This window comes from Desmodus rotundus, chromosome 3 (assembly GCF_022682495.2).
Source record: "Desmodus rotundus isolate HL8 chromosome 3, HLdesRot8A.1, whole genome shotgun sequence".
NCBI lineage: Eukaryota > Metazoa > Chordata > Mammalia > Chiroptera > Phyllostomidae > Desmodus > Desmodus rotundus.
In genome coordinates this window covers 125,202,494-125,225,350 of record NC_071389.1, presented here as the reverse complement: position 1 = coordinate 125,225,350, position 22,857 = coordinate 125,202,494, and the positions used below count along the sequence as shown (strand labels likewise).

General features: G+C 37.6%; 1 protein-coding gene across 1 annotated transcript in view; it reads right to left on the bottom strand.

Moving 5' to 3' along the window:
* Positions 1–22,554, bottom strand: part of SLC6A15 (solute carrier family 6 member 15) — a 42,912-nt gene extending 20,358 nt beyond the window's left edge. The window contains exons 1-2 of the mRNA XM_053921450.2: positions 22,284–22,554; positions 3,319–3,784 (exon numbers count right to left, since the gene is read on the bottom strand). Coding sequence (XP_053777425.1) covers positions 3,319–3,607 — 289 coding nt within the window. The 5' untranslated portion in view covers positions 3,608–3,784; positions 22,284–22,554. The remainder of the gene's footprint in view (positions 1–3,318; positions 3,785–22,283) is intronic.
* Between the last annotated feature and the right edge of the window lie 303 nt (positions 22,555–22,857).

The following is a 22,857-nucleotide window of genomic DNA, read 5'->3' as shown; positions in this document are numbered from 1 at the left end:
ATTTATCTCAGTATCTATCTATTGCTGAAATAATGGCCATATGTAAGAATTTTCCCTAATACAGTGGTCAGGGGAAAATCTCGACTGCCGTATGCCTGACTTTCAGTCTTTCGGACCTGAGTTGACTCTGCAAAGGAGTATGTAATGTAAAAGTATGGATGTGTGAGCTGATGAGACAAAACTACCAAATTTCTCACTCTAAAACGATTCATAACCTTCAGGTACTAATGACCTTAAAATGTCTCCCAAAGGACTGAAAGTGCATTTCAACACCTGCATTGAATCCTAGAATGTGAATGGATTTATGTGTGTGTGAATGACTAGGAAAAAAAAGAGAGAATTAATTAACACTGGACACACTGTGAATCTTTCCTCAGTTATGTATGAGAGGGACCCCCCAAAAACAGAACTCATTTATAAATATTGTGTACTTATTCTTACATGTCTAAACTTCAATCAGCTTCAAGGTACTCTCTATTTGATGCAATACAACTATCGAGACATATTTTTCCCACCGCTCAAAACAGTTTTTGAACTTGTCAATTTCAATGCCTTTCCATGCTCTGCTGTTTTTTGTTTCCCCTCTTCCATACCGGCAAAACATTTCCTTTTAGGGGCTTTTTTCATTCAGAGGAATAAACAAAAAAAGTTGCTCTGATGAGATCGGGTGAATAGGGAGGGTGGGGCACAGGAGTCATGCCATTTTTGGTCAAAAACTGCTGAACATTCTATGTGGTGTGGGCAGGTATACTCATAAATCAATCATTATGAAATGGACGAACACAGAGTCTTCAAAAAAAAAAAAATGCACTGAAGCCGGACACAGCCTCTCACAACACCACCAGCTGGTACACTGACACAGATAGGTTCTAGAACACTCACCTAGTGAGGGAGGCATGTACTACAAAGGGCCCATCTTTCAGAAGATAATTCCAACTTTTGGGGGTTCCCCTCATGTGCATGACACACTCTTAGATACTTAGCTTTTCCTCTAACTCAAATTACTCTAATTAGCCTCCATATTAAAAACACCTATGGCTAAAATATAAGTATTTACCACTTGCTAGGCACATTTCTAAGCCTGTTACATGCAGTTACTCACTTATTCCTTACAATAATCCAATGGGGTACCATTATTTTTGTTTTATAGATGTGGGAAATAAGCCAGAAGAAGTAAGTTAACTTGTAAAGATCACATGACTAGTGTCCAAAAGAGCTAGGCTTCACAGTCAACTTGACTTCAAATACTGGGCTGGTAGCTTGTATATTGTACCATTTATTAAGCTTAACCATTGTGCTTTAAGTATAGTATCTTCAGAAAAAATCAACTTTTATAGGCTTATTACTTTTTACTTCTATTATTCATATAGTATCTCAAGTGATGAATAAGTAAGAATTGGGTAGCCTGAGGCTCTCTGACTCAGCAGCCAGAAGATACTACTGGAATACCTAGACAGCTCAACACTACTCTGCACACTGAGTACAGTCTTTTGTACTCTGACAACCATCTTGAAAGAATAAAATTCCACTGTTTTTTTGTAATATCACTCTCTAGTATTTGTGATTAGAAGGAGGAAACAATACTAGAAAGGGCATTTTGATTACTTTTACATGAACATTGGAAAGAGAGCCATTTTTGCTAATTACTAACTATGCAATTCTTTAGAGCTCTCCATCAAGACAAAAATTGCATAAAATGGAAAGCAACCTAACTTTTCAACCAAGGCAGCCTTCTCCCTAAACAGCGTGGACAGTAAGACTCATAAGGTGAGAGGTCTGAAAACCCGATTTCATCTTCCGCCGGTCTTGGCAAATGCAAGGATTTGAGAGAACAAAAAGCAGCATGCTACATAGCTGCTTATGCTGATTTGATAAATAATTTATATGGGATGTCACTGACTAGAAAAGGAGCTCACGATTTCAGTGGAACGATATGCCGCGCATCACTGACTTCATGTATTGGTTCATACATCTCCAGAAGATCTGTCAAACAGGCTAATTTTTTCAAACCTGTTTAGTCTGTGCCTGGCTGAATTAGCTAAGCAAGATTTTAAACATATTTTGTCAACATAACACCTTATCTTTTTATCTCTTAGTGGCTAAGAAGACATTCTGTATTGAATGGTTATGTTATTTCACTTGATGTGTAAGTTGCAACTACATCTACAATAAAACCATATATATTATATGTATGACCCATGGACATGAACAGTGTAGAGATTGACTGTGGGAATGGGAGGTAGGTTGGGAAGAGGGGCTAAGGGGGGAAAATTGGTACAACTATAACAGCATAAACAATAAAAAAAAAAAATAACATAACATAACATAAAATAAAATCATTTTGTCCAGTCGACAAAACTATCACAAACTGGAATCAAATACCAAAATATTTTTTCTATCTGATGGGTACTGAAATGAGGCATATGGAGTATTTAGTTTTTAACCACACATTTTAACAGCTTCCATGCATATAAATAATAAAGATTCAAACCAGCATCAAACCATTCAGTTTGACTTTGGTGTACTATAAAGTTATGTCCTACATGAACAATCTATTCCTTTGAATGTGTTTTCCCCCCCTTGATTTTTAAGAAATGTTTGCTAAACATCCCTTGGTACTTACATGCAGAAATACAAAAAAATTATAATACCATGTTGATATAGATACTTTTGTTTAAAACTAAGGATTAGAATTTGTTTAAAGTTTTCTTTAAAACAAAACATTGCAAATACTATAGAAGAAACAAATATATATGATATCTAAGGACGGAGAATCTGGTATTCTATTAATTATCCTGTCAAATCCCTTCCACTGGGATCTACAAAGTTCTGGTCAAAATTTGAAGACTATATTCATTCCATATTATATGTAATTTTTGCTTTTATGAAGAGTTAAACTACTTAAAATTCAGATATATAAGTAATAGAAAATTCTCTCTTTCTTCAACAATATTGTCTTATTCCAGAAACTTTAGGTTTTTCTCCTAAAATAACCGAGGGGCACAAGGGATGCAACATTGGTTATAAAAGCCAGTAATTTAGAGACATTTAATAGCATCCATGGAAAGAATCTGAGAATGTATTACCCTTAAAGCAATCCTTGTGTATTCATAGCAAGCCATCTGCTCCTATGGAAACCTATTCTGAAAAGAGAGTTAAGCTCACTTTCAACAAGAGCACCCCTTGCTTTATTATGGAATTCATAATTTATAAAATAATGTGACGCCAGCAACAAAAGCAGCTGTTTGAGATAATCTATTAAAATTTACTCAGCAATGTATCACTTTAAAAAAAAAAGAAAAAGAACAAAAAACTTACCACCCCCATTCTTCTGACATAGGTATGGGAATCTCCACACATTCCCTAAGCCTACAGAAAATCCAACTTGGGCCAGGATGTATTGTAGCTTACTGCTCCAAGCTGGTCTTTCATCTTCGACTTCAGACACTTCTTCAGCATCTGTATCCTTCTCGTCTTGGACATCAACAATTAGTTCACTCTTCTTAAAAGCATCATCAGCCGAGTCTTCATTGGAAAGAAGGTCTTTGACAGATTCAATAACCTCATCATCTAATTCTCTTTTCACCACTTTGCTATTCTTAGGCATTGGAAAGTGTGGGTAATATTATTTTTAAAAAATTCTTAATGGCAAATATGTTAATTCTTTTTAGAAATAATAGAGTTGATAGAAGAAAAGATAGAAGAGGATACCAAATAAATGCTTGATTCAAGGTGTAGAGTCTTACGGATCCTGGATCTGCAACTCCAGTATTTTGCAGGTAATCTGTAAAATTTTAAAATGAAAAATTTTAATAATTAAGGAGGCAAGTATTAAAGACCTTATTTAATAATTTTTATGATGGAACTTCCTACTACAGAGTATAGAACATATGATCGTCAGCCTCGTAGAGCTTACCACTTCCACACGTGTAAGCACTGTAAAGTACACAGGAGCTGCACACACGTTCTTTTAGCTCACTTCTTCCTTCTCACCAAGCTCCACTTTGATCCGACACACTCCAACACATAATGTATGCCCTGTTCGTTAGTAATTAAAACCTGGGGACTCTTTTTTTTTAATTCTTTCTTTTTTCCTTTCTGGCTGAAGTACAACCCTCATTTTGTTACCTATGGAATTATAAATTTGTCTTTTACAGAATCTCTTCTGTTCATGTATTCATCTATTCACTCATTTGATATTAATTGTGATGAGACCTTAAGGAATACAAACATTAATGAAACATATACAATATCTGCTTTGTGTTGCTTACATCTAAGACAGAAAGGCATACCTCAAATATAATTGCACTGTACTGCATAATTTAAGTGATCCAGCATCATTACAATAAAAGATCAGGAATGTTGGACAAATGTGACGTTACAGTCAGGCAGAAACAGAATGAGACCACACCAAACACAAGGAGCAGCATCTTCAGGAAATGGTAAAAAACAAAATCATGGTATTTGTGTGAACATTCTCTCCAACAACTCAAGAAAAACACTGCCATCAGACAGTTTTCCTTTCTCTAGTTTGTTTTCTATTGCATGTCATATCCTTTTCTCTATTCAGACACAGGCTAAGAAAGTGTACAAAGTTTGTCTACACACCAATGAGACTGTCAATTTTTAAAATTCACTGAACATGAGTGGTTCTCTCCAAAGCTGGATCAGGAGGCTTTAGAAATGATATCCCAAGAGTCTGCCAATCGCTGCTAGAAAAAAATAAATGTATTTGATGGAATTACTGTTACATTTACATTAGAAGTCAGAAAAGCAGCCCAATCACACTTTAATTTATAATAGTAATGAATACGACAGGGTGGTGGGTAACCCAAAGGAAAAAAAGTTCTCTAAATTGACCACGTAACTTATATTTTCCATTTAGGTTTAGATGTTTAGTTGTTTCCAAAACTAGAATATATACCCTAAAACCAAATACTCATTTACAAGACTTGAAGGAAATTCTGAAAGAGAATCATTAACAGTATGTTAAATAACAAACACATCTCTAGAACAAGAACAAAACTTCTTGCGGTAACTACCTTAAATTGGCCAACAAAGTTTTGATGTGGAATTAGTTGCAGGAGATTAGGGATTATATCTGTTTAATTTGCATTATTTCTCCCTACAGCTCAATAAATATTAGTTGACTAAGTGAATAAACATTACCATTGAAAAACTGAAATAAGCTAATCTTCTAAATTATTTTTGCAGGAAGAAAGCAATGTGACATGTAAAAAATTACGATTTGCTAGAAATGAATTATCTAAAGGTCTACATTTATTATAAATTATCTAAAGATAAGCTATCGGCATCGTAACTTAACTAACACATAGAGAAGAACTTTGGCTTTAATCTGACAAACTGGGAGCTGTGTCCTTACTCTGTTACTTCTCCGTTGTGTGACGTCCAGTAGTTGTACCACTGTTGGGCTGTTTCCTCAGTAAATATTAATCTGTAATTCCTTTTGCTTTTTTTCATACACATAGAAAGCTAAGGAATGTATCAAAGTTTAGAGCTATTATTACAGTGAAAACACTGACCATTTCATAAAAGAAAAATTTAAATAACAGTGTTACTCATGTACCTCCACAAATAATTATCTCAAAAATTGTTGTATTTCTCCTATATGTTTCTAGCCTTGAAGGAAAAAATAAACAATAAAATCAAAATGCAATATAGTTAACACCTTTGGACACTGCTGCATGTTACTGACATATCTAATGAATAATAATACCAAGTTACACAGAATAACCCTTGGCAATGTCTATACTTAAAAATCCTGTTAGACTACCCAAAGTTCATATTTTCTATAAAAAATAGACATCTAACATAAATAAAATTTAAAAGCAACTTTATATTACAAATGCCTAAACTATATATGTGTGGATTTTATAATGCAATAATACTAGGCAATTTTTATAAAATTAAACATATTAAATAAGGATGTTAAATATTTATTTGCATGCATTTAGTATTCCTTTTGTATTATAAGTTTTTTAAAAAGTGATAATATATTGATATTACAAGTAAAATAACTTAAGCTCTGTTTTCTCTATTTCTTACCATCTCCTACCTCCTACTCTTGTCTGCAGTGGTTACAGGAAAATATAGGATAGGTTTGCAAGTTAACACTGAAATTTCTACAAAAACATGGTAAGTCTAGGGGTTGGGGAGTCTCTCTTTTCTTTACTAGATCATACACTCTGCCTGGAGAATAATTTTATCTTACCAATCCATCTAGTGTTCTCACAGTATGCTTAAACTTGTCGGTCAAATGAACTGGAAGAAGTATGACAGAGTATTGCTGAATAATAACTATACAAATTTTGCACTATTACGTTTGCTTACCTTTTTCTTACCCCAAAGTCCTACTGAGTCAGAGATATTTCCTTCTTTTTTTAAATGCTCCAGAGAATGTTTTTTTTTAATCCTCACCAGAGGATATGTTTATTTTAAAGACACAAAGGAAGTGAGAGAGAAGGAGGGAGGGAAAAGGAGAGAGAGAGAGGCACATCAATGTGGGAGAGAAACATCGATTGGTTGCCTCCCATACCTACCACAACCTGGGTATGTACCCTGACTGAGAATTGAACTGGCAAACTTTTGGCTTACAGGACAATGCTCCAACCAGCTGAGCAACCTGGCCAGGGCAACAGTGCTTTCTTATATAGTCGCTGCACAGAGCCAAAGTAAAGGGATGAGTTTCTGAATGAATTCGTAAACATTTACTATGAGACAACATTTTGTAAACCTAAATAATTTCAAATTTTCAAGATCTGACGTTTTTGAAAAATTAAGATTTTTATGAATGCCAAAAGCTTAGTCCATAAAAGTAGGCCATAAGCATACATTAAAAAGAGAATAAAAGTGAGGTTGACTAGTGCCAAAACTGTATTACTATTAATACTTCTGGGAATAGAAGAAATGAACCAGTTATATCCAACAAGAAAGTGAGGTAGAGGTGATATAGTAGGGATACTCTCAGAGGTCACACAGGTCATATAATCAGTATCAAGTAACCGCACAGCCTCCGCCAGGTTACCACAATCCATTCCAGTGGCAGACTCAACTTCACGACAAGTTATCACTAACTGCACCTAGGAGTCGCATTAGCCATTCTCATTATTATCTGGTAAGGGCCTCCTATCTATAATTCAGCAACAGATATTCAAGAGTGGGGGTCAACAAAATATTGTCCATGAGTCAAATACAAGACAGTATCGGATTTTGTAAATAAAATTTCATTGGAACAGAGCCATGCCTACACATTACATATTTTCTATGGCTAATTGTGCGCTGCACCGGCAGTCACTTTGTATGGACTGCAAATCCTGCAAAGACTTACTGACTCTACTGAAAAAATTTGACAGCCACTGTTCCAGAGAATAAATCAGAATGAAAGGTGTTGAGTGCCCCAGCTCACTCCACCTATGCTCCATTTTTATGTCATTAATTTCATTATCATATAGTATGACAGGATAGAACTCTCCCCATTCAAAGATGAGTAATTACTAAGAATAAAAGAATTTTACATAGAACCAGGGAGATGAAGGGGTAGTACTTGAGAGGGGAAGAAACATAACCATACAAATGTAGAATGTATATAAGGAAAGAGTGCTCCAGAATTTCAAAGATACTACTTACATAAAAAAACAAAAACCCTCAGATATCCAATAAATCAAAAGATAAAGGAGTTCCCCTTAAAGAAAAGCTCAAGGAAAAACATGTAAAAGATTAACAGAGCCCTGGCTGGTGGGGCTCAGTGAATTGACCACCAGCCTACAAACCAAAGGGCCACTGGTTCAATCCCCAGTTAGGGCAGATGCCCAGTAGGGGTGCACAAGAGGCAACCACACATTAATGTCTCTCCCTCTCATCCTCCCTACTCCCCTGTGTAAAAATAAATAAATACAATCCTTATTTTAAAAAAGATTAACAGGAAAAAAGTTAGATATATGAACACTGACTAAAAGTAAGAAATGGGACAATTTATTATCAGAATAAAAGGCATATTAGAAAGGAGTGAAACTAGAATAACTGCAACCACATCCAGAGAAATGGAGGGAAGGCTTAAGGAAACCTCAGAAAGAATAAGAGACAAATATTTAAAAGTAATATACAGAAAAAGCTAGTGAATACTTAGATAAAGGAGATTCAGCAAACTTAAAATTGGTGTACTCAGGCAAGAAAAAAGAATAACACACAAAATACTAAATGATAAAATAACAGAGGTTTTGCTTAGATTTGTATTTTCAAATAATAAAACTACTACAGAAGGGCCAATACTGAGAAATTACTGGGATAAAGATTTCTAGGGATTTTAAGCATAAGTACAAAGGGAAAATTAAAAGACTTCTCAGGATATTCAATAACCTCTATTAAAACTAAGAGGAAAAAAAACCCCAAACGCCAATTTTCATACTCAGTTACTTTGTACTCCAAATAGAAAGGCCACAGGCAAAAATTTTTATCCATGAGAGATCTGATGAACCCTACTGGAAAGGGAGAGGGAGGTGCTATCTGATCATGAAACTTAGTGAACCAAGAGAGAAAACAAAGTAAAGATCTCAGTAACGAAGAAGCCATGTTAGAGAATAAAAGTAAACATTAATTTAAAGAAGAAAATAGGCTGTAAAATCTTAAGATATTGTGTTGAGAGGAAAATATATAAATTAAAACTTAAAAATAACATAACAAAATCAGGAATTGAAATGGGATAGAAAGAAATAAAAGTATGAAAATGTCCTCTTCTTTCATAGTAGGAAGAAATTTAGGATACTATCTAAATATAAAACTCATAGTCTAAAACAGGAAAAGAACCCCAATCTCTTTATGTTTTCATGTAATCCTTCTTATATAATTTTAATGGGGCCTTGTAGGAATTAATATTTCTTATTCTCAAGAGACATGTAATGGTGCCAAACATTTATATCTAGGTTCTAGAAACAGACTGAGTTCAAACCCTAGCTCTTTAACTTAATGGTTTTTATGACTTCGGTTAAGTTATTTAACAATTCTTCCATTTCTTCATTTATAAAATAAGAAAAAATAATGTTTATCAAATAAAAAGTATTTTGATAAATGCCAGCACATCTGAAGGACTCAAAATGTTGTCTTTTATTACTATGATTAGCATCCCCCTTATGATTATACTATATTACAACTGGTTTGTTGCATATTACTATATTAAGGATAATGTAAGTCCACAGCCAATGCTACATGGTTTAGTTGTTTTAACACCACTCTTTTGATATAGTACAAGTTTTCTATTGCTGCATAACAAATTACCTTAAAACTTAGTAGCTTAACATACAAAAAAATTATGTGTTCATAATTCTGCAGGTTAACAAGTTGAGCTAGACTTAGAGAATCAGCTGTTTTGCACGTCAGTCGTCCGTCAGCTTGTGAGGGAGGACAGTCTAAGATGTGCTCACTCACTTCTGGCCAGAGGCAGGCTTTCAGCCAGAGAGCACTTTGGTTCTCCCACATGGATTCTCTGCAAAGGGCTAGCTCCAGCTGGTTCACATTCTGTCTTAGAATTTCAACTCCAGCCAAAAGAAGTAAGCCCAATATGATAGTAAAGCCTGTGTGTCACATTTCCTAATGTCTCACTGGCCAAAGCAAGTCATATCGCTATGGCCATGCTGATTCAAGAGAGGAAAAATTCCACTTCTTGATGGAAGAAGCAACAAAGTCAAATTGCAGAGTATGAGTAAAAGGACAAGAAAATTATTGCCCACACCTTCTACATCTGTTAGATTTCTGCTCCCTGGAGTAGGAATCTCAAAAAGAGAAACGATAAAATCTGGCATCTCATTCAATTCCAAAGTCATTATGCCTAGGCTGTAACTATTGTAATCACAGATCCTGGCTCACAATTTTCAGAATTGTTTTCATTCTTGCCCTTTTCCATCTCATTGCCAAGCACCCTGCTGTTTCTTTGAGCCACTGTGAACTTGCATTTATATATATGGCAATATACATTTTGCCTCTTGCCAGCATCAACTCCTACAGCTTGCTAATAAAAAGTTCTATGCCCTGACTGGTGTGGCTCACTGGATTGAGGGCAGGCCTGCAAACCAAAGGGAAGCCCTTTTGATTCCCAGTCAGGGCACATGCCTGAGTTGCAGGCCAGGTCCCCAGTTGGGGGCACGTGAGAGGCAACCACACATTGATGTTTCTCTCCTTCTCTTTATCTCTCCCTTCCCCTCTCTCTAAAATAAATAAATAAATAAAATATTTTTAAAAATCTGTTTTAAAGCACTTAAAACTAAATTCAAAACTTTTAAAATCAACATAATAAATTTCTAACTCAGTGGTTCTCTATGCTAACCATTTTTAGTGTTTTCTTTAACATTGTTTCTTTGCCTTTCTACATAAAATTTTAAACCAGCTTTTAAATATGTACCCCCCCCCCAAAAAAAAGCAGTGTGCTGCAATTTTGAATGAGATTACACTGATTCTTCAGACCCATTTGGGAGTACAACATCTTTAAAAATTGAGTTTTTCAATCTATGAACTTGGCGTATAGTATTTTCATTTACCTATAGCTTCTTTAATTTCTGTCTAGAAAAAGACTGATTTTTTCCTACACACTTTCTATCCTGCTACAACATTATAAGTTGTTGATTTTTTAAAGATCCCTTAGGACTTTTATATACACAATATATCATCAATAATAAATATAGCTCAGTCTTTTGTAATTGTTTACCTTTTTGTTTCTTGACTTATTGCACTGCCTAGGACATCCACCAAAAATTTAATGGAATTGTTAAGAGCAGACATCTTCATCTATGCCCCAATGTTAGAGAGAAAGGGCTCAAAATTTTACTGTTAACAACAATGTCAGGTATGGATTTTTTCACAGGTACCTTTCATCAGTTTAGAGAAGTTTTTCTTCCTAGTTCAGTGAGCTTTTTTTGTTTGCTTTTTCTGAAGCATAAATAACTGTTGAATTTTGACACAGTTTTCTGCCTTTAGTAAAATAATCATATAATTTCTTAATCTGTTCATATCAAATCGAGTATTGCATTGATTGGTTCAGTATCTTAAACCAATCTTTCATTATTATGGGATAAGCCCCACTTGGTCAAGATGTATTACCTTTTCAAAAACACTGGAACCAATTTGCTAACATTTGGTAAAGATTTTTTCAACTACATACATGGGAACATGGATGAGTAAATTTTTTTTTTTTTTGTATTTTGCTTCTCTGATTTTGGTGCACTCATAAACTGAGTTTTTAAGTGGTCTCTCCTTTATCTTCTGAGCAAATATATGTAACGTTAGTTGTATTTCTTCCTTGAACGTTTTGTAGCACTCATCTATCAAGCCATCTAGGAATGGAGTTTTCTTTTAGGGAATATTTTAAGTTAATATTTCAATTTATTTTGTTAACATACAACAACTAGATTTTCATTTTCTTGTTGTGTTAGTTTGAGTAAATTGTGTTCATAAAGAGTCACAGGATTTCATTTTTTTTATTATCTTAGGAGTTATAGTCATATTACATGTTTTATTCCTGATATTAGTGATAGGTCTTTTCTCTGCTCTTGTCTTAATCTTAAAAGTATTTTCACTATAAAATTAACTCAAAATAATATGCAATTCTTACTCCAACTTTCAAGACCTTTTAGCTCCTAATCTATTGTTACAAACTCTTGAAATGTTACACTAAATTTTCACTAATATTTCTAGTGAAAATATGCAAAGATCTAAAACAGCAGGCAGGCACTCATATCTAAGAAATGAAACTGACTCAAACAGACATGCCTGCACTAGCTAATTATTGGTATTTGCCACAAACTGAATATTCTATAATAAAGAACTAGAAAAAGCGTAAATTATCTCCCTGACTTGGACAAATTCAAAGTCTACTGAACAAAGTTTTCTCTAAATAGGAACCAGTTTTGAACACTGAATCTTCAATTCATTGTAGATTCAAATGGAATGTATTTTTTAATTCAAACATATAAGGTATAAAGTAAAGACTATCTGAACGAAAACAAAATGCTGAACCATATTACAACACCCAAGAAAAATAGCACATGTTGAGAAGTTTAGTTATAGAATTATTGCAAAAGGAAAAGAGAAAAAATATTTGATAAAAAACAAATAATAATCTTGACAAATAGCATATTTTCAACAGTATACAATGCAACCTAAACATTTCTTTTGCAAATTATGTCTCCCTTTCCATAAAACGTTTGTACTGAGCAGAAAGATAACAAAAATCACAAAGCCAATCAAAACAAGAGAAACTTCTCTTTTTTTTGTAGTTGTCAACACAAAGTCACAATTTATATTTTATAACATAGGTTTTGTCCAAAATAGTGGACTATAACACACCTATCGATACAACTAAAATTTTTTAAAAGTAGTAACACCAAATGTTAGCGAGGATGCAAAGAAACTAGACCAATCATGTATTTCTGATAGAAACATTAAGACAGTACAGCCACTCTACAAAGTAAATGGCAGTTCTTTTTAACCCTAAAAACAGAGATACCATAGTGCCCACCAATTTGCACCCTTAGGCACATATGCCAGAGAAACAAAAACTTTTTTTCAAGGAGAAACTTGTACATAAAAGTTCATCTCAGCCCTGGCTGGTGTAGCTCAGTGGATTGAGTGCTGGCCTGCAAACCAAAGGGTCGCCGGTTCAATTTCTAGTCAGGGCACATGCCTGGGTTGCAGGACAGGTCCCCAGTAGGGGTTGCATGAGAGACAACCAACATTGATGTTTCTCTCCCTCTATTTCCCCCTCCCTTCCTTTCACTCTAAAAATTAAATAAATAAAATCTTTTAAAAAAACTTCATGTCAGCTGTATTCATAATAGCCCCAAACTGGAAACTACCCAAGTGTCCTTCAGTGAGTGAACAGTTAAACTGTAGTATATCCATGTCATAGGGTGTCAGCAATAAAAGGGGAAGACCTGTTGATACAACCAACAACTTGTTCGAACCTCAAGGGAATGATGCCAAATTGGGGCGGGGGTTGGGAATGACAATTTCAAAAAGATACATATATCATATGCCAATGATATAACATTTGTGAAATAAAATGATAGAGATGAACCACAGAGTTAGGGTAGAGAAAGGCAGGTAAATGAGCTATAAAAAGAAATACAAGGTAATCTTTTGAGATTGTACAGTTGGTATCTTCTCTGTGGTAAGGATCACATGATATTACACATTTCATAAAATTACAAAGAACGATACATACATAAACATGCAGGCAGAACAAATGACTGCACAATTCGAAAAAGCTCTATGGATTATACCAATATCGATACGCTACTTTTGATATTGTACCATACTACTTTTATACAAGACTGTAAAATGAAGAAGGCTAGGTGAAAGGTGCACAGGACTTCCCTTTGCACCTTCCTGTGAGCTTGTAATTATTTCAAAATCAGTTATAAAGCAATTTCCATAAATTAAATTGTATTTTTACTGACGTCCATGAACCAAGGACAGATTTTAATTCATACTTAACTGAAAGTCTTTCAAAAAGTTTTTTACACATTTTTAAAATAAAGTCATTTGAAACACTTAAAATGTTATTAACATACTGAATGCCTCAGATTTAGGCACTGTATTCATTTCATGAAGCAGCTGTAACAAATGACTTCTAATTTAGCAACTTCAAAAAACCAAATTTATTCTTTTAAGGCTCTGAAACCAGACATTCAAGACCAGTTTAAGGTGAATGATCCAAGATGGTGCAGGAGTAAGTGGAAGCTACCCTAACCTCCTCCCAAAGGGGAATTACAACTAAATTGTAGAGAAATCATCCTGAATAACCAACCAAACAGCTGCTGGAAAGATGCCTTATAACCATGGACAGACAGAAGAAATGACTTCACCAAAACAAGACCGGTAGGGAGCGAGGAGAAGGTGCAAGAGGGCTGGCTGGACTCCCATGAGAGGCAGCTGAAGTTCCAGAGGGGTATCGCAGTAGCTGGGGTTTTCCCCTGAGAAGGGTGGGGTCTAAACCACAAGCAAGGCTCCTTCCTCAGCCTACAGCACCAGAGCCAGAAAGGAACATCCAGCTGTGAAAAGCAGGTGGGTTTCTGTTTGCCAGGGAGAGATGGCTGGTTATGAAGAGAGCCTCTTCAAGGGCAAACACACAAATTTTTGTTTACAGACACTTACCCTGGGTTCCAGCAGAGGAAGGGAAGAGCAGGCTAGAGACACTTGAGGAGACTCTGGGGTTGGCGGCTCTGGTGAGAACTGAAGGAACAGCCGCCAGGATCCCTATGTTGAGTCATTCCTCATAGTGCAGAAGCCATCTTTCTCAAGAATAGCACTCCTCTCCAGCTGGCATCAGCCTGAGGGGAAGCAATAGCCCCACCCACAGGAGTTACTCTGCCCTACCCTGTGGTGCTTAAACAGGGCTGCTGATTACACCTTGAGGCTACATTATTGATCAGTTTAACAACTAAGGTGCAAAATACAAAGAAGCAGCCAAAATGAGAAGAAAAAGAAATGGACTCCTAATGAAAGAACAAGAGAATTTTCCAGAGAAGAACTAGATGAAATGGAGACAAGCAATTTATCAGACAGAGTTTAGAGTAATGGTTATAAGGGCACTCAACAGCATGAAAAAAGAAACCATAAAAAAGGACCAGTCAGAAATAAAGACTACAATATCTGAAATAAATAATATAATGGAAGAAATAAATAATAGGTTAGATGAAGCAGAGGAGCAAATCAATGATTTGGAAGACAAGGTAGCAAAATACACCCAGGCAGAACAGCAAAAAGAAAAAAAAAATTAAATGAGGAGAGTTTAAGAAACATTTTTGACAACATGAAGAGAAAAACATCCACATGATGGGAATTCCAAAGGGAGAAAACAGTGAGCAAGGGATCGAGAACCTATTTGAAGAAATAATGAACAAAAACATTCCTAACCTGGTGAAGGAAAAAGACACACAAGTCCGGAAAGCCCAGAGTCCCAAACAAGTCGTACCCGAAGAGAAATATACAGAGACACATCATAATTAAAATGTCAAGCCTTAAAGACAAAGAGAGAATCCTAAAAGCTATAAGAGAAAAGCAGGTAGTTACATACAAGGGGGTACAAATTAGGCTTCCATCTGATTTCTCAACAGAAACATTTCTGGCCAGAAGGGATAGATATGAAATATTCAAGGTGATGAAAAGCAAGGACCTACAACCAAGGCTACTTTACCCAGCAAGGCTACCATTTAAAATCAAAAGAGAACTAAGGAGCTTCCCAGACAAGAAAAAGATAAAGGAGTTTGTTAATACCAAACCAATTCTGCAACAAATATTAAAGAATTTGCTTTTAGAAGAAAAAGAGAAAGAAAAAAAAACCCAGAGAAAATAGTATAACAATAAAATGACATTAAATAGACATCTATCAACAATCACCATAAATGTAAATGGCTTAAATACTCTAACCAAAAGACATAGGGTAGCTGAATGGATAAGAAAACAAGACCTATATACATGCGGGCTCCAAGAGACCAATCTCAGGTCAAAATATACACACAGACTAAAAGTAAAGGAATAGAAAAAGATATTTCATGCAAATGAGATAGAAAAAAAAAGCTGGGGTAGCAGTACTTGTATCCAACAATTAGACTTTAAAACCAAGGCTATAGTAAGAGACAAAGAAGGACACTACATAACGATAAAGGGAACAATCCAATAAGAGGATATAACCCTAGTAAACATTTACACACCCAACACAGGAGCACCTAAATATGTGAAGCAAATCTTGGTGGACATAAAGGGAGAGATCGACAGAAATACAGTCATAGCCAGGGATTTTAACACCTTATTGACTTCAATGGATAGATCTTCAGAGAGAAAACCAACAAGGAGACAGCAGCCCTAAACAACACACTAGATCATATTGATTCAACTGATAGTTTCAGAGCATTTCACCCCAAAGCAGCAGAATACACATACTTTTCAAGTGTACATGGAATGTTCTAGGATAGACCATATGTTAGGGCACAAAACAAATCTCAATAAATTTCAGAAGGTTGAAATCATATCAAGCATCTTCTCTGACCACAATGCTATGAAAGTAGAAATCAAACACAAGAAGAAAACTGAAAAACACACAAACACATGGAAGCTAAATAACATGTTATTAAACAACGAATGGGTCAACAACAAGATCAAGGAAGAAATCAAAAGATACGTTGAAACAAATATAAATGAGGACACAGCAATCCAAAGTCTGTGGGACACTGGGAAAGCAATCCTAAGAGGGAAATATAGCATTACAGGTCTAGCTGAAAAAATAAAGAAAGCTCAAATAAACAACAGAACTTCACATTTAAAGGAACTTGAAAAGGAACAAAAAACAAAGCTTCAAGTGAGTAGAAGGAAGAAATAATAAAGATCAGAGCATAAATAAATAAGAGTCTAAAAAAGTGATACCAAAAGAATAATGAATCCAAGAGATGGTTCTTTGAAAGCACATAAGGGCACCAGAAGGAGAGGAAAAAGAGCAAGAAATTGGAAATCTATTTGAAAAAATGAAAGAAAACTTACCTAATTTGAAAGAAATAGACATACAAGTCCAGGAAGCACAGTGAATCCCAAACAAGATGGATGCAAAGAGGCCCACACCAAAAGTTAAAGATAAAGAGGTAATCTTAAAAGCAGCAAGGGAAAAGAAGTTAGTTAACTACATAGGAATTCCCATAAGACTGTCAACTGATGTCTCAAAGAAACTTTGCAGGCTAAAATGGTTTGGCAAGAAATATTCAGTCATGAAAAGCAGGGACCTACAGCCAAGTTGCTCTACCCAGCAAAGCTATCATTTAGAATTGAAGGGCAGATAAGGAACTCCCCAAACAAAAGAAAACTAAAGGACTTATTTAAGAAAAAGAAGATCAAAACTATGAATAAAATGGCAATAAATACCTATCTATCAACAATTGAATCTAAAAAAAGATGGGAGGGGGTTGTGGAAGAAGGGGTGAAGAGGTGAGGGGATTAAGAAGTACAAATCGGTAGTTACAGAATAGCCAGGGGATGTAAAGTACAATATAGGAAATGGAGTAGCCAAAGAACCTATATGTGTGACCCTCATACATGAGCAGTGGGTAGGGACTGACTGAGGATGTAGGGGGTGGGGTGCTGGATGGAAGGGACAAAGTGGGAAAAATTAGGGCAACTGTAATAGAATAATCAATAAAATATAATTTAAAAATTAAAAGTAAAAACAACAAAATGGATGACAGACTTAAATATAAAATATCAAACTACACAACTTTTAAAAAGCAATCATTGAGGAAAACCTTTAGAGATATGAAAACAGTTAGATATATGAAAACAGTTCTTAGACGTGACACTAAAAGCAGAATTCATTAAGGCAAAATTGGTAAAGAGGACTTCAAAATTAAAAACTTTTTCCTCTGTGAAAGACCCTATTAAAAGGCTGAAAAAATAAGCTAAAGACTGAGAAAATATATTTGCAGACCACACATTGGAGAAAAAGTATTTAGGATCTATAAATAACACATAAAATTTGGCAATTAAAAGTAATTTAGAAAATGAACAAAGGACATAAGGGGTCATTTCACTGAGTATGTCTAGATGGCAAATGAGTACATGAAATGAGGCTTGACATTATGAGCCACCAGGGAAATGCTACTTAGAACCACAGTGAGATGTCACATACCTATTGGAATGACTGAAATATAGTAACAACCAAATCCTAGCAGAGGCAGAGAAACTGGATCATTCATATATAAGTGATGAGAATGTAAAATGGTACATACAGCTCTCGAGAACATGCCATTACCATATAACCCAGCAATTGCACTCCTGGGCATTTATCCTAGAGACCTGAAAGCTTGTGTTCCATAAAACCTGTGAGTGAGTGTCCAAAGCAGCGTTATTAATAATAACCCTGAACTGAAAATAACCCAGATGGCATTCACTGGGTGAATGCTTAAGCAAATTCTGGTAAATCCATTCCACGGAGTACTACTCAGAAATAAAAACAAACTACTGATTCACATAATTTGGATGAATCTACAGATAATTATGCTGAGTGGAAAAAGCCAGTTCTAAAAGTCTGCATTTTCTATGGCTCCATTTATGAAACATTCTTGAAATGACAAAATAATAAAGATGATGAATAGATTATTGATTAGCAGGAGTTGAGGGGCTGGGGCAACACAGTAATCCTTACAGTGATGGAACAGTTCAGTAACTTGATTCTATCAATGTCAATATTCTGATAGAGGTTACATTGGCAGAAAAATGACGAAAGGGCACACAAGATCCCATCTGCTGCTGTGACGTAATTTTACTACTAAGAATGTTGAAAGGAAACTTTCCTGTAAGTTCAGAAACTACAATCATGGAGCCAAAATACCCACCTTTCTACTGTAATCATCTCATTTGGTAGCATCTATTGCCTGAATACTGTTCTCCCATGGGTTTTTGCTATTTTCACTTTAGAATATTTTGCATCTATATCATCACTTGAGTAATACAGTAATGTGGTATTAAAGGGCACAGAGTGAAAAATATTTTCTCACCTTTCCCCCCATATAGCCTCACATACCTCCCTATCAGTAAACAAAGTTCTCCACACATAGGTATATATTCAAGTTAATTATGTATATTCAAGCTAATGTGTTTTTTCATCTACCCAATCTATTTCTTTTTATACTACTGTTTCTATATTCCTAATTCTGCATCTTGATTTTTCACTTAAAAAGTCTTCCAAAACTTTTGCTCTCAAAAGCTTGTTTTTTATTTTTATTTTTTAAGTGAATACATATGACAGTTCATGATATATCACATATTTAGGTCATTTCTTATCATTTGCTTTAATGTTTAAGCAACTAACTTTGTGTACCTGCCCTGTGCCTATCTATAGAATAAATTTCTAGAAAAGGAACTGCTTGGTCAAAAGGTATATGCTTTTATAATTTTGGTAAGTACTACCCTTTATAAAAGTCATCTCAATTTGTACTACCACAAGCAATGTATGAGAGTGCCTGTTTCCCTCTGCCCTCTTCAAAACAGTAAGTAATCTTTTTGATCTTTGCCAATCTGAAATCGGGAAAAGCTCTCAGGCTAAGCATTCTACTCCAAGATAATAATCAATTAATTTTATGTGAAAGGATACCTACGCATTAATCACAAAGAAATAAAGTGAGCTTTAAGACTGAAAACAGCTCTGTCATATATCAAGTGATACTGTGCATTATTTAAAACCTTCCTGCATTCCAGTATATAGGGTTTATTTTTCACCATGAAATATGAGATAATCATTACTGGTCAAAGTTAATATTTAAGAAGATAAATGTTTTTGTTAATATTATTCACTAAATATGTCAAGAAGAATAGATAGGACTTGCTTTATGTTATAAGGAAAATTGGAAATAAATCTAAAGACTCCTGCCATGTAACCTTAAATGTTTTCATGCATCGGACTATGCCCATGATTTTTGTTAATAAAGCCATCTGCTCAGACACTACTTTAAAATGTACTCTGAATAGGAATATATTATTATATCCAATCATGTGTATGTATGTAGTAATAGGAGTTAAAATCTTCTGTAAAAGGAGTTGAAAATTAAAAAGTTTTCAGAGCTGTTGATAATCAACAAGGTATCTTTCAGGTCTATCATTCTAAGTCAATGACTTTTTAATTACTTGGAGGACAACCCCAGAGTTCAAGAGAATGCAGATTTCTTGCCTATTCATACACAAGTTTTATTTTATGACAGGACAAATATATTTCCTAACATGCCCATAGTAAAATTTGGACTGTGATCATTGGGTAAATCAACTATAAATGCAGGTTTCATAATTATAACTTCGGTTTTAGTAATTATTCCAACTTATTTTAAATGTTCAATAATTGAAAAGGCTTATTGGTATTATTGGTATTTATTGGTATTATTGGTATTTACAATACCAATAATTGGATTATTGGTATTTACAATAGCTATTAATTATTTTAAAAACTTTACTGTTTGCTGTGGTTTGAATGTTTGTGTCCCCCCGCCCAAATTCATATGTTGAAACCCATGCGGTTAGGAGTTGGGGCCTCTGAGAAGTAATAAGGGAAACCCCAGAAAGCTGAGTAGAGCGTCCCACCAGGCAAGAACACAATGAGAAGGCACCATCTAGGAATCAGGAAAGCGGCTCTCATCAAACACCAAGAATGTGCGGGTGCCTTGATCTTGGACTTCTCAGCCTACGTAACTATGAGAAACAAATTTGTGTTGTTTTGAAACCACCTAGCTCATGGTATTTTGTTATGGCAGCCTGAACAAAGGCAGCATTTCTTACTTACTTTAGCAATTGGAGGATAGAGCAGTCCTTTCCTAGAAACATGTATAAAAACTTTTATTAATGACATTAAAATGTCATATCTTAAGTTACACATACTAGAAGTAATTCTTGAATTAACTATATAACAGCAATTATTAAAAAAAAAGTGCCAACAGTATGAGATTATCTTCCTTTCAAAACAGTATTATCCTTTCAAAACAGTATTATTGTCTGCCTTTCTGGGCGGGGGGGTGGGCGGGGGAAGCATACGCTGAATGCTTCATTTGGAGAAAAATCATCAATGAATGAATTCTATTTAAAATTTGGTGGGATAATATATTGAATATTCCAACAAATATACACGTATCATTAATCATGTGGATAGCAAATGGCACTCACCCTCACAAAAATAAAAAAGACGACTCTGATGGTCAATTACTCTAAACTTAAAGAGAAATGAACGTGCTTGTCAAGGAAAATTCAATCATCATCAATTACTTGTTAAGTACCGATTACAAGTCAAGCCCAGGACTAAGCGCTGAAGACAAACATTCTGTATCAGCAGCGTTCTGGCAGAAGTGGGGCTGGGTGGGGTAAGGAGCTGGGTGGGGCTGTTTCGTCAGAAATTATATTTCCCAAAGCATACACTTTGTGCTCGGGATCCCGGGAAAGCAACCGGTCACTGACAGCCATAAAGCAGCTTGAAAACTGGTGATGAGGAACCCAAATGAAGTACATACAGCAAACCCTTCAGTCCTCTCGGTATCTGCGTAGCGAACCAGGCAAAAGGTGCAGACTAACACCGGGTCTACCTTTAAGACCTGGAAGAAAAAACGGCCGGACGGGGAGAAACGGTCGCGGTGTCATTTGCATAAGCACCCAAACACTGCTGACGTCACCACGCACGAGTGCGGACCCCGCCTAGTCCTACTCCAGCTTTACCCCGGGAGGGAAGGGGAAAGAGGGGAGAAGGAGAGGTAGACGTCGGAGAGCGCGAGCCTGGGGCTTCGTCCTCCGCCAACGCGCGCAAACGCAGTTTCTCTGCTTAAAGGCAAAGGATTCCAGCGACGTCTGTCTCAGGGAGGTCTCGGGCGCTTTAATTCATTCATATTTATAAGGCTTGTGTGCCGTCCTGTAAGGACGGAAAGGCTCTCCGGTACTCAAAACCCTCCTCTGCCCAGGCCACGGACAGACCAGCCAAGTGGATAAAACGAAGAAATGGTTTGGGTTTCCAGCTACTCACAGCGTCTCCTTAAAATCCCTGCAACACCACCCTCGCCGCCACTCTTCCAAATTCCTGGATGCGCAGGGACCCGCGGGCAGTGCTTTCTCCGGCAGCCACGTGCCTGGAGCAGAGAGGGGCCCCCTATAGAAACATTTATCGCAGGACGCCTCCGGCAAAAGGGGATTGGGGGTCACGTGAAACACACCGCCTGCGGTGGTCGCCCCGAGCACTTGCAAAAGCAACCAGAAGCGAATGGGGAACGAGACTGTTCCTCTCCCCGTCCCACCTCCCACCCGCAGGAGGACTGGCTTCCAACTTGGCCGGAACCCCAGCAGCGCCTCGCTGCGTCGACCTTCCCAACTTTCCTCTCGGACTCGCCCCAGTCGGACCCCACCCTTCAGCCTCCCCACCCTAGACTCGGAAACGGCCGGTCTTCCGGGGATGCCGCGGGCAGTTCCCACGGCGAGAACGGAAAGAGGGTGGCGGCACGTTCCGACCCCGGCGCTTCCCCCTACGCGCCGCCGCTCGCGCCCTCCCACCCCCTGCGGTGCGCGGGTGCGGGACGCCCAGACCGAGGGTCTCCCGCGGAGCCCAGCTTTGCGGCGCCTCCCTCCCGGCCCCCACCTCGGGACACAACCCGAGTCCTTCCCCGGATCTAGACCTTGGTTCGGCTCTCGGGCCCTGCGCCCGGGCCCCCGGGGTGCCTGCCGGTGAGCCTCACCGCGCCTAACCCGTGCCCTCGGCGGTCGGGGCGAGTCGTTACCGTTAGCGTGCCCGCCGGCTCCTGCGGCCGGTCCACGTCTGACAGGAGTAGCGGCGGCCCGCGGATCGGGTCCAGGTGGCTCTGATGGAGGCCGGGAAGGAGCGGTCTGCGGAGAAGCAGCCGCCTGCCAAGGGCGGCTCCCGGGGCTGGGTGGTAGGGTCGCTGCCCTGCGGACTGCCGCGGAGGGACGAGCCAGCGCCTGTGTTTCGGCCGGGGACGGAGCACGAGTGCGGCGCGGGTGTGTGTGTGAGTGAGGGTGTGACGGAGGCGCCCACGTGCCCGGCCCGCCAGTGCGGCGGCCGCCCGCAGGCTGCGGGGAGGGGAGGCTGCGGGCGGCGGGGGGAGGGAGCTCCGGGCTGGGCGCCGCACCTCCCAGCCCCACGGCCCCTTGGCGCAGTGGCCGCTGCGGTTCCCCGCTGCGCGCTGCGCGCTCGGGCAGGGACCGCGGGGACTGGAGGGACCGGGAGCCCGCCCCGAGGCCGAGCAAAACAAATCCGCTCGCCGGGCGGTCCTCCGCGACCCACCCCAAAGGATGGGCACCGGCGGCCGGACCCCGCCTTTGTGTCGCCGAGGA